Source organism: Ambystoma mexicanum, chromosome 2q, assembly GCF_040938575.1.
Source record: "Ambystoma mexicanum isolate Mex_15411 chromosome 2q, UKY_AmexF1_1, whole genome shotgun sequence".
Classification (NCBI taxonomy): domain Eukaryota; kingdom Metazoa; phylum Chordata; class Amphibia; order Caudata; family Ambystomatidae; genus Ambystoma; species Ambystoma mexicanum.
This window is the reverse complement of record NC_090924.1, coordinates 652717180-652729421: the sequence shown is the minus strand read 5'-3', so window position 1 is coordinate 652729421 and position 12242 is coordinate 652717180. Positions and strand designations below refer to the sequence as shown.

At 49.2% G+C, this 12242-nt stretch overlaps 1 protein-coding gene across 2 annotated transcripts in view; it reads right to left on the bottom strand.

Annotated features, from left to right (window-relative positions):
• TEKT5 (tektin 5) overlaps positions 1–12242 on the bottom strand; it is a 1542713-nt gene that overhangs the window by 822365 nt on the left and 708106 nt on the right. For both annotated transcript variants that reach the window (XM_069647836.1, XM_069647837.1), the window contains one exon: positions 1028–1098. In XM_069647836.1, the coding sequence (XP_069503937.1) occupies positions 1028–1098 (71 nt within the window). The remainder of the gene's footprint in view (positions 1–1027; positions 1099–12242) is intronic.

Sequence of the window (12242 nt, the reverse complement as noted above, 5' to 3'; positions counted from 1 at the left end):
AAGCAGGAGTTCTGTCCCTCGATCGTGTGAGATACCGGTGATGACGGTGGATTCAGACAGCCTGCGGCAGTGAACACTCCCAGCTGGTGGATGCCGGATACTTCATGCCCTTGAAATTGTTCGCGGGTTCAGAGGCCGCAGTTAAGGGCAAATTCGTTTTGGGAGCTGCATTTGCTCGATTCTTGGGCAACGTGTTACAGCATATTTTGGTTTCTTTTACAGAGTTATAAAATTATGAACTGCTATGGATTATTATTGACACAAAAGGAGTGTGGAACTGTGTTCAGTGTTAAGTTCGGAACTGGTTTGAGGAGCAACTATGTGCAGATCATGAATCTGTGCATGCAGGAATTATGTGAAGAGGGTCAGGAGGGGGTTTAGGATCTATTGAAGCATGCAGTGGTATATGTTGAACTGGTTATGAAGCGAATTTGTCTGAGTAAATGACAGATAATGTGTCCATGAGTATATGATCAAGCAGAGTGTTTCACCGAGACATATGACCGGTGTAAGGGAGCAGGGTATTTCAGGCTGTAAGATAGTTTTGGAAAGAATTGAGATTACATGTTAGTATTACCCTTTGTCCCCCTTCCCATCCATTTTCTCATCCTAACCCTCTTTCCGGTTACCCTAGCTATCCGTAACTATCCACAACCTCTACCTAACCTTCTTCCCCCCCATTGGTTGCCTTGAGGTGGCCTGTGTATCAGAGTGGGCATCTCCTGGCAACCAAGGTGGGAGGGTCGTGTACATGTGGCTTACGTGGTTAGGTTGTGGGTGCGGATAGCACGTTTGACAATTAACCATAATCACTTCATGAACCCCGCCTTGAAATGAAAATATGCATTCATTGATTACATTGTTCATAATAAGAAAAACAAGTTTAATTATCTTTAGGCATATTGAGTTGGGTTGTAAACAATAAAAGATAGGTTTTCGTACATTAAAAAACATTGTATTCAAGGTGGGATACATCAATGGGTTAAAGTTCAGTATACAAATCGAAGCAAAGACAATAAATACGTACTGAAGTTGTGATTCCACTTTTCCTGCAAGTCGTTTCATTTTTTCTTTTACACATCTAATCATTGCAATTTCCTGTTTAAGTAAAAACAAAGTGAATAATACAATCATTATGCATTTTCACTTCCCTATGCTTTACTCGTTGCCCTGCACAGATCCTTCCCCACACGGCGTTTGCTCCAAGCACCACTCAGTTAATAAACAGAATAGGCCCGATTCACAGAGAAATACCTTCATACACAAAATGAGGCAGCCACACTTTTAGCCGTTGTCTGCACACACATTGCATAATCATGATGACTCACAAAAAAACTCATGCTACCAGTGGCCGCTTGTGGCTCCCCCAAATTAAATACGAAAATGTGTCCACATTCCCAAAAAAGAAGACAGCAAACATTCACATTTGGAGGTGAAAAGTGAAAGTATATTTTTATACATCGTTCTCTAAAAGTGGTCAAACTAAGGGAGAAATGTTAAAACAAATATTTACTCGTGCATAGATATGCCGGGTCACCAAATCTGACGTACTCAAGGTTGGACAAGAGGCATATTGCAAGAGGGAGAAAAGAAGCAAATGAGCTTCTCTTTTTTCGTGAATCTGCATTCTCTACCTACGTTTGTAGGTATGTCCATCATGTCTATTGCCTCTACATGGTCACTTCTCCACGCAATTCAGTTTGTACATGCCAAAAGATTAGCCTTTGGTTGCAGATATGCATGTCCCCAAATTGTGCGCTCGTAGATCTATAAGAGCCAACACAATGCACAGGCACTGCGTTTGTGAATAGGTCACAATTTTTGTATAAGCAAACTGTGGCTTTTCTTTGAACACTAAAGTATTTACGATTAAACAATCTTTCTGATTAGTCCCCGTTATGCCATATATGTACCACACTTTCTAGCATTATAGATGCATCTGTTACTGTTATTGGTTCCAAAATATCTGCGTGGGCCGCTATATCTAGTAGTTTTACCACCCCATTATTAATATAATCTCTTACTTGCTCTCGGTCGACCTAGTACTTTGGGAATATTTTATTAATTTGCATTTGGCCACAGATACATTTGTCACCTGGCTAAGTTTTTAAATATTTTTATTTAAGTGTATTTGGCATAAAAAATAAACCTTAACCAATGCATAAATTAATCAGTGTCACATAGCAATTTGCCATTCTGCAGGTTTGCTAATTAAATTGACACTTGTGCAACCAAGCTGGCTATTTAAGTTACCCTGTTCAATTAAAGCACCGCTCACCCTGAATTCCTCTCTTGCCATCAGAGCTCTCTCCTGCCTCTTTTCTTTATTCACTGCAAGTTCAAAAGGGCTTATGGGGAGAAAGTGCAGCAGTAATCCTCTCTTGCACGCTTAAGAGCCAAAGGCCTGTGTTGGAGTACTAGGCAAGGTACTAGGCAAGATTTTACTGTGTTCTTCAAATAATTGCAAACCTGAAGTAATCCGGGATGATACTTTTATTGAGCTAACTATATCCTGTCTGGAAAAGATCAGTATCTGTTTTTTAAAAGACATTCATGCAATTCCATTCCTAAAAATGTAAGTTGTTACATAATGCATAATTACAGTAATACATCTGTAAAACACTGCATTGTCTAAATGCTTTACAGTAAAGTTTAGGCCAGTGTACCTAAACCTCACTGCCAAATAGATTTCATTTTGTTGGGGAAGATGCACCATATTGATGAGTGAACACTTTCGAAAATGTACATGATCACACAGCCAAATGCTTTTGATGGCAAACCTAGTTGTGTGACCTTCTGATTGCAAACAGAGCAGAGCGCTCGATCCGCGGGCAGGAATGCCTCTGAAACACAATGGATGTGTTTGTGACGTGGGGGAAAGGGGGATGCTTACTAGGTAAGCGGCCCCCTCTCCCTTGAGCTCCCAAATCATGGGGCTGTAGGTTTGGGCCCCATCTGCCCCCTAGGGAAGGGCCCAAATCCCCACCAAAAAAGAAAATAATGTGTGGCTGTGGGGGAGTTCCCCCGCCTCCCCCACTAGACCACCATGGACATTTTTTATGGAGAGGGGGTGGCCCTCTCGCCCCCACCCCAAGTGGATGAGGGGCACCTCATGTAGCCCTGCCTGGAGCAGATTTCTGCACCAACGAAGGGCCATCTGCCACCAGGGAGGACTACATGAGGTGCCCCCCATCCATTTGGGGGGAGGGGAGAGGGCCACCAGGAAAGTGTGGGCAGGCCCCCCCAAAGGATGGATCCTGGAGGTTAGGGCCCACTGGGTCAGATGGGTGTCCATCTGCCCTTAGGGAAGGGACCAAACAAAAAAAAGAAAATGGTTGGTTTTGGGGGAGTGGCCCCCCACTAGACCACCAGGAGAATTGTATATCGAAGGGCGGTGGCCCTGTCCCCCCCACCCTAAGTGGATGGGGGCACCTCATGTAGCCCTCCCTGGGGCAGATTTCTGGCCCTAGGAAGGGGCATCTGACCGCAGGGAGGGCTGCATGAGATGCCCCGCATCCATTTGGGGTGGAGGGAGTGGGCCACCACAAAACATGGGACAGGCCCTCCAATGGATGGTTCAGTAGGTTTTGGGCACCCTGGGGGCAGATTGGCACACTAATGTGCCCATCTGCGCCAAGGGAAGTTGGGTAAACAAACAAATTGAAAATGGTAGGATGCATTTTAGGGGGGTGGGGGCTGAGAGGCACCCTAAACCACCAAGGAATTTTGTAATGGACGGGGGGTGGTCCTCCCCCCCCACCCTAAGTAGATGAGAGACACTTCATGTAGCCCTCCCTGGGGGCAGATTTCTCCCCCTAGGAAGGGGCAAATGTATTTTTACTGGGGGTTGAGGGTCAGTAGACTAACAGGGATGGCTTGATCGTAGATTAGTAGTGATGATTTGTTTTGCTGTGGTGACCGTAGGTAGCAAATGTTTTTTGTTTTGTTTACAGCTTTTTCTACGCGAGCAGCTCCAATGTTATGCGAGTACTGTTTTTTATTATTCTACGGTTAGTGCTGATTGTCAGTGGGGTGGGTGAGACTGGGGCTGAATTGTTGGTGGTGTGGGCGAGAGTGGGCCGTCTCGGGAGAAATTTTGGTGGGCTAGGACAGAATTGCAGGGGCAGGCCACAAATTGCCCCCCATGTCAGCAGAACATTGGTGTTTCCCTGGGAGCGGATGTCTCCCATGTGGTTTGCCCGTTCGCAAGCTCAGGCTGCACCCCTGGCTGTGCTACGTTACAGATGTCACCTCCGGGGAGGAATGGGGATCCTGCTGGGGCTCCCTGGGGCTGCCGCTGCACTTGGGGATGGTCAACCCACATAGGAGACAGCCGCCCAAGGCCAGGGACATTACCCCTGACTTTCCTGGAGCTCTGGCTGGCCTGATTTACAGCTTCTCCCTCCTGGGCCTCCCAGGAACCACCGCTGGGCTTGGGGACGTTCAACCCACACTGGGTGTCAACCGCCCAAGGCCAGGGATATGACCACTCTACAACCCTGGCGCTCTGGCTGGGTTGTGTTACAACTTCTCCCCTCTGGGAAAGGACAGAACCCTGCGAGGCTCCCTGGGACTGCCGCTGCACTTGGGGATGGTCAACCCACATAGGAGACAGCCACCCAAGGCCAGGGACATTACCCCTGACTTTCCTGGAGCTCTGGCTGGCCTGCGTTACAGCTTCTCCCTCTGAAAAGTTGGGGTCCCTGCCGTAGACAACTGAAACCTTTGCTGGGCTTGGGGACAGTGAAACCACATGGGAAACAGCCACCCAAGGCCAGGGACATCCGCCCGACCAACCTGGAATGCGGGCTGGGCTGTGATACACAATTTCCCTTGCGGGAGGGAAGGGACCCTGCTGGGGCTCCCCGGAGATATCGCTGTGCTTGGGGACGGTACACCCACATGGTAAACGGTAGGGTCCCCTTCCTTCCCCCAAGGGAAATTTTGTATCGCAGCCCAGCCTGTGCTCCAGGATGGTCAGGGGAGATGTCCCTGGCCTTGGGAGGCTGTCTCCCATGTGGTTTGCCCATCCCCAAGCCCAGCAGTGGTTCCAGGGAGCCACAGAAGGGTCCCTGACCTTTCCCAGAGGGAGAGGATTTATTGCAGCCCAGCCTGTGCTCCAGGATAGTCGAGGGTAATGTCCCTGTCCTTGGTGGCTGTGTCCCATATGGGGCGACCATCCACAAGTGCAGCGGCTGTCCCAGGGAGCCCCGGCAGGGTCCCCATCCCTTCCCAGGGGGAAATTCTGTAACGCAGCTGAGCCAGAGCTCTAGGATTTGTCAGGGGTGATGTCCCTGGCCATGGGTGGCTGGCTCCCATGTGGGCCGACCGTCCCCAAGTGCAGTGGCAGTTCCAGTGGGGCCCCATTCTTCCCCTGAGGGAAAGGCTGTAACGCAGCCCAGCCAGAGCTCCAGGCTGGGCTTGGGGATGGTCGACCCACATGGGAGAAGGGTGCCCAAGGCCAGGGACATCACCTCCGACCATCCTGAAGGTATGGGTGGGATGCGTTACAGAATTTACGTCCGGGAAGGGAGGGGGATCCTGCCGGGTCTCCCTGGGACTGCCGCTGCACTTGGACATGGTCAACCCACATGGTAAACAGATGTGTTAGGCCGGGGACATCACCTCCAACCCTCCAGCCCAGCCCGTGCTCCAGGATGGTCGGGGCTGATGTCCCTGACCTTGGGCGTCTGTCACCCATGTGGTTTCACCGTCCCCAAGCCCAGCAACGGTTTCATGGAGCTCCAGCAGGGTTCCCAACCTTTCCCAAAGGGAGAAGCTGTAACACAGGCCAGCCAGAGCTACAGAAAAGTCAGGGGTAATGTCCCCCATGTAGGTTGACCATCCCCAAATGTAGCGGCAGTCCCAGGGAGCCTTGGCAGGATCCCCGTACTTTCCCAGAGGGGAGAAGCTGTAACGCAACCCAGCCAGAGCTCCAGGGTGGTAGGGGGTCATGTCCCTGGCTGTGGGCAGCTGACTCCAATGTGGGTTGAACGTCCCCAAGCCAAGCGTTGGTTCCAGGGAGGCCCGGGAAATTCCCCGTCCTTTCCCGGAGGGAGAAGCTGTAATGCAGGCCAGCCAGAGCTCCAGGAAAGCCAGGGGTAATGTCCCTGGCCTTGGGCACCCATCTCCCATGTGGTTTCACCGTCCCCAAACCCAGCAACGGTTTCATGGAGCTCCAGCACGGTTCCCGACCTTTCCCAAAGGGAGAAGCTGTAACGCAGGCCAGCCAGAGCTCCAGGAAAGCTGGGGGTAATGTCCCTGGCCTTGGGCACCCGTCTCCCATGTGGGTCTTTGCCAGGGCTTGTGGGTAATAAATTATGGAGTGATTCGTGCAAGTCAGACCTCTGTGGATTCCCACGGGTGTCTTCTTTTCGGAAATGCATTGGGTTCCATGTTTTCCTTGGTGGCTTCTAGGCCCAAATCTGTAGGTTATCTCCCCAAAACCTTTGGGGGATACCAGTGGTTCAGCCTTTACCCTTTGCGCCCAGGTAGGTACACCCACACATGTGAGGTACCGTTTTCGTCGGGACAACTGTGGGAACGCGGGAAAGTAGGCCATGTGGTGTTTCGTGGGTGAGCATGTGCGAAAATTGTGGGGTTTTTCACCACATTTTGGACTTTGCCAGGAGTTGTGGGTAATGAATTCCGGGCCGATTTACACAAGCCAGACCTCTGTGGATTCCCACGGGTGTCCTCATTTCGGAAATGTATGGGGTTACCTGTTTTCCTTGGTGGCTTCCACACTCTAGGCCCAAATCTGTAGGTTGTCCGCATGAGCAAAATTTGAAAATCTGCTGTGCCGAAAGACTTGGGCATACCAGTGTTTTAGCCTTTTTCCTTTGCGCCCAAGTAGGTGCACCCGCACATGAGAGGTACCGTTTTCGTCGGGACACCTGTTGGAACTCGGGAAGGTAGGCCATATTTTGTTGGAAGCGTATTTCGGTGGGTGAGCTGAGTGAAATGTGCGAAAATTGTGGGTTTTTTCACCACATTTCGGACTTGGCTGGGGGCTGTGGGTAATACATTTGGGGCCGATTTGCGCAAGTCAGACTTCTGTGGATTTCCATGGGTGTCCTCTTTTCGGAAATCCATGGGGTTCCCTGTTTTCATTGGTGGCTTCGATACCCTCGGACCAAATCTATAGGTTGTCCGCATGAGCAAAATTCCTGAAAATCTGCACTGACGAAAGACTTGGGGTTACCAGTGTTTTAGGCTTTTCCCTTCGCGCCCAGGTAGGTGCACCCACAAATGTGAGGTACCGTTTTCGTCAGGACACCTGTGGCAACGCGGGAAGGTATGACATTGGTTGTGTTTGCATGGTTTTCATAACGTTTCGACGCATTTGCTGCTGCCCTTTGTCACACAACCCTTTAATTTCCAAAATGTGACCTACATTCAGTCACTGCTTTAGGCAATATACACTTTTGTAACCTGCACAATTCACCTACCCTTCAAAAGGTCTGCCTGTGCTCTTTCAAAAAATGTATGCTTGTCCTTCCTCACCACATTTGTTTTCCTTATTTACACATGGCAAGTACGTCTGTTTAGGCCATAAGCATAAAACTCTTGTGTACCATAGCTCAGTTTCTGGCTTATGGTATTGCTTGTTTTGTGAAACATTACAAAAAATCTGTGATTTCCTAACTGGAAGAGTCAGGGGAATGTAGCGGAGCATTGTTTTTCTCAAAATTCACAGAAGCCATTTCCTTACCAGGCCAACCATGTCCACCACATACCTTTTTTGTCTATAATTTTCCCGATTTTTCCCCACACTATGGAATTTTTCCCTACATAGTTGTTGCCTGACCTGCGCAAATTATCCCTTCCTAAACTTGGAATTCTGTCTACCTTTCAGAAATGTATGCCTTTCTGTCCTACCGTTCAGCTTTCCTACCCTTTTCTTCCGTTCCGTCCATGCATGTCCTATTGGAAAAAAGGCCAAAATCGCCTGGCTCTCTCAAAATGGTTGATAACCATACCAAAATATGTTTTTTTCTTTTCCACTCAACCTGTTCTTGAAAGCCGGGAAAATGGGGAATCCAGCAAAGCAAACCATTTGTACCTAGCTCTTACAAGGAAACAACCACAGGCTTCTTTGTACATCATTTTATTGGCATTTTCTGAAAAAACCCTAAATGTTCTCGCCTTTTGGTTATTTTCTCTCACCCCCCTACAGCAAACTAGAATTCCTGGGTGGCGTTACGACTGCCTACATGTGGGGAAAGAAAGGGGTCAAATTTGGCCGAGATATCTCATGTAACAAAAAAGTTACAAGGCACTGAATGGCGACATACCGAAATCAACAAAAAAGGCCTTGGCACTGGGGGGCGGGGGGAATCCATGGCAGTTAAGGGGTTAAATAATAAGGAAAGAAACTTAACTCTCTCTATTCTAAAAGAGTATTCCCTACCTAACTAAGGAAACTCAGGTGCTCAACATCAGTAAGATTGTCCAACACAAAATAACCGTCCTCTGTCCAATATTCTCCTCTATTCTGGACCTACCACTAAAACATAACCCACTAATGTTATCCTGGAGGATGATTCACTTCTCTTGGTTCATTATAGAAAACAGTCAGAGCATGTCTGACCCAAAAGCATAAGTTCAAAGCGAACCAGAAGAATAGCTCCCTTGTTCTGATATCACCAGCCTTCTGCAGTGTTGACAGTTCCAGGATAACAAATGGGTTCCTTTCAGGCTTAACCCATTGGTCTGAGATAGAGTCTGATTTACCAATCAGGAGAAAGACTCCCTTCTCCTGGTGTCATAAATGTTTTACACAGTTCTTGTGACTTTTTCTAAGAATTCCTGCAACTCCTTCAAGCTCTCCTCCAGGTACTTGGATTGCAAACCTTAGAGTCACCAGCGCCAGGGAGATTGCTCATAAGGCTTTCCACTCTGTCTTTAGTTATCTCTTGATCCTTCTTGCGGGAGATCACTCTTGATGCACTTTTCCTTATAAATACTGTGACGAGGGAGATGACTGCCGATACACTCTTCAGGATCAGTAGCTTTATGTTGGCTATTGTGCTGAGGGAGATGACTTCCACTGCACTCTTCAAGGTCAGTAGTGTGAGAAACTTGAAGGTGTCTCCCTAGCTAGTCCCGGGGGATCTGTCATCCAGGTGGCCAGGAAACGGCCATCGCTATTGGATCCAGGTCCTGGGGGTGGACCAGTGTGGGAGGATTACCTGAATGGGGGGCCCTCTGGAAGTGGGACACTGACTGGTGAGACGAGGTATCCCCCTTCCTTTAACACTTTTTCCCCATCCTCTTATGTAGGATATGCCAAATCACTGCCCCCCCTTTTCCACCACGAACACTCGCACAACACAATGGACTAACACTAGAGTCGTTTTGTCTGACATGTCCCAATACCAGGGTCAGGCAAAGTCAAGCAATTGATCAGAATCACACACATGTCATGATGCCTACCCGCGGGGACCCAGAACAAGTCCAGCAACCCCGGAAGCAGGCATCAAGTTACCCCAAGCAAGCCCAACAACCCCCGCTAGGGGCTATTGGGGTGCAGTCCTGGTGCCTATGGCGCCAGGCTCATATGGAGAGTCAGTCCTGGCGCCAAAGGCGCCAGGCTCATAAATTAAAACTTACCTGATTCAGACCATGCTGCAAACTTACCTGATGCAGACCATGCTGCAAGAGCTCCAAGCCAAACAAGGCTTGGAAGGGACTACTTTACCTAGGGACTATTTTTTTACCCGGGCGGGGCTGGGGAGGAATTCGCGTTATTCTGCATCCAGCAGCGTAACGCTCACCGTGCCTGCAAGTCTGCATCCAGTCTTCTGCCACGCCCGCCTCGAGTTTGGAGCTCCTAGAAAAAGGGAGAAAGAAGGAGAAAAGGTTAGAATAAGAGCAATACCTTTGATCCTTACCTGAATTCCCGATCCATCGTGCCTTCGAGCTGGAAGAAAGAAGTTATTTTATGCGCGTCGCCTCGCCTGCTGCAGCGCCGCGCTGAACTCACCGGCCTTCGCAGCATCTTCACATTTCACTGCATCCTTCTGCATGTTCCCGCCGCACTCCAGCACCTAAGGAGAAGACAAGAACAGCAAGGTGAGCCAAGGGAATACACAGAGGAATACCCCCAAGAGACTTACCTGATTTTACCACCGGGGGTACTATTCTTCTTCACGGGTCGGCGCAGCTTCCACTGCATCCTAGCCGAACCCCGGCCCCTAAGGGGAAACAAAGGGACAGCAAGGTGAAACAAGGGACTAACAAGGGGAACCCTCCTCACCACAAAAGACTTACCTGATTTTACCGCCGGAGGCATTATTCCCCGAGACTTCATACTTTCTCTCAGCGCCTGAATAAGGGAGAAAGCAACAGGTTACATATGGACATTATTTTATCGAACTGTGTTGGATAATACAAATCCTTACCAGAACATTACCGGTTGCCACGAGGAACTCTTCAGTAGGGTCAAGCTGCAAGTCAGGCATTTGAACTCTTACGAACTACATACTTACGGCGTCTTGCCGGGAATATCGGAGTCAATATTGTCCTGGAACTCACCAATTTCTTCGAGCCAGTGAAGCTACTGGTTATCTACGCGCCCCTGCGCTCAATGCAGGATGGAGAGCTTATCTTTTCAAATCATCAGGTGAGACGATAAGAGGGGACATCGAAGGTGATCAGTGGGGAGAACAGCGGGGTGGGGGGATTTACGCTCAACTCCACGGGTGGTTAATTCCCTTTCTCCATTTGCAGAAGAATATTGCTTGGCCCGTAGCTAGGTGGGCCAGTCTAGTCCGTCATCTCGGCCCTACGCGTCACATTCGTGGAGACCGCAGCAGTCCCGTCCAGATCGACGCCTCTGTGGGAGCCAGGTGAGTGCAACAGAACACGAAGCCTACCTACAAATTCCCACCTGGGCGTTATGGATACCTCAGAGACTGACCAATTGGGCCAATTACTAGGGGAACTGAAGGGCCGAAGTGCATTCCGCCTGTCAAGAAACCAATGCCCTTAGGAGGGAACTGATTCTGTCAAAGGAGCGAACTGATGACCTTGCTAGGCAACTATTGCAAAGCCAGGCTGGATAAGCACCCCTACCTGGTTCCGGGGGAAATCCAGCTCCTGTGTTATCGAGGCACCCAGTACAAATAAACCTACCTGGAAATATTCCATTAGCTCCACCCGAACGCTTTACTGGAGATCCCAAAAGGTTCGCCGTGTTTATGAACCAATGCCGCTTGCACTTTTTATGCAGACCTGGAGCCTTCCCAAACGATCAAGCCAAGGTAGCCTTTGTATTGTCATATCTCAGCGGCAGTGCAGCTGATTGGTCAATTCCACTAGTTACTCAGGATGACCCAATTCTTCGGGATTTTCAGGGCTTTCAAACGAGCATGGAAAGACTATTTGCCCGGCACTCCCAAGGACAGGCCCTGGATAACGAACTTTTGTCCCTACGACAGGGTAACCAGGACCTTCTATCCTACATCGCGACCTTTAATAGGTTGATAGTGGAAACTGGATGGCCTGAGGTAAAACGAATCACGTTATTTCATCGAGGGCTTCGAGGAGAACTCAAGGATGTCTTGGCTCAAGTCGTGAACCCACCTCAGAACCGTGCTGAATATATCGACTTAGTGGTCCAGTTAGATCACATACTTCAGAACAGAAAGGCTGATCGAGCCAAGTTTGAGAACAGGGTGTTGGTCAAAACCCACGCTAACCCCAAAGGAGCAGAGGCTTCAGAACCCATGCAAATCGGAGGGGTTAAAGGACCCTTAACCGAGAAGGAAAGAGAAAGGAGACGGCAAAAACAATTGTGTCTATATTGTGGAACTTCTGGGCGTTTTCTATGGGATTGCCCTGTAAAACCACCCAAGAAGGTGGTAGGAGCTGCTGATAAAAGCCATATGGAGTCAGACTCTGGAAACGACCACGCCCGACAAGCGTAGAGGTCCGCTTGCCGAGCTTGAAGAAGGATACTCAGACCTCGCATTTCATCATACCAATGGTCCTCATAGATCCAGGGAAGCCATCACGTATGCATGCAGTAAGGGCATTCATTGATAGCGGGGCCATAGGAAACTATGTGGACTACGAATTGGCTTCCAGGATGAATCTGCCTCTCTGCCCAAAAACCACCTCAGATGTCATCACCACAGTTGATGGAACTGAAATTGCCTCTGGGCCTGTAACTCATTCCACCGCAGAGATGACATTATTGGGTCCGGATGGGCATCAAGAGGCTATTGTGTTTGATC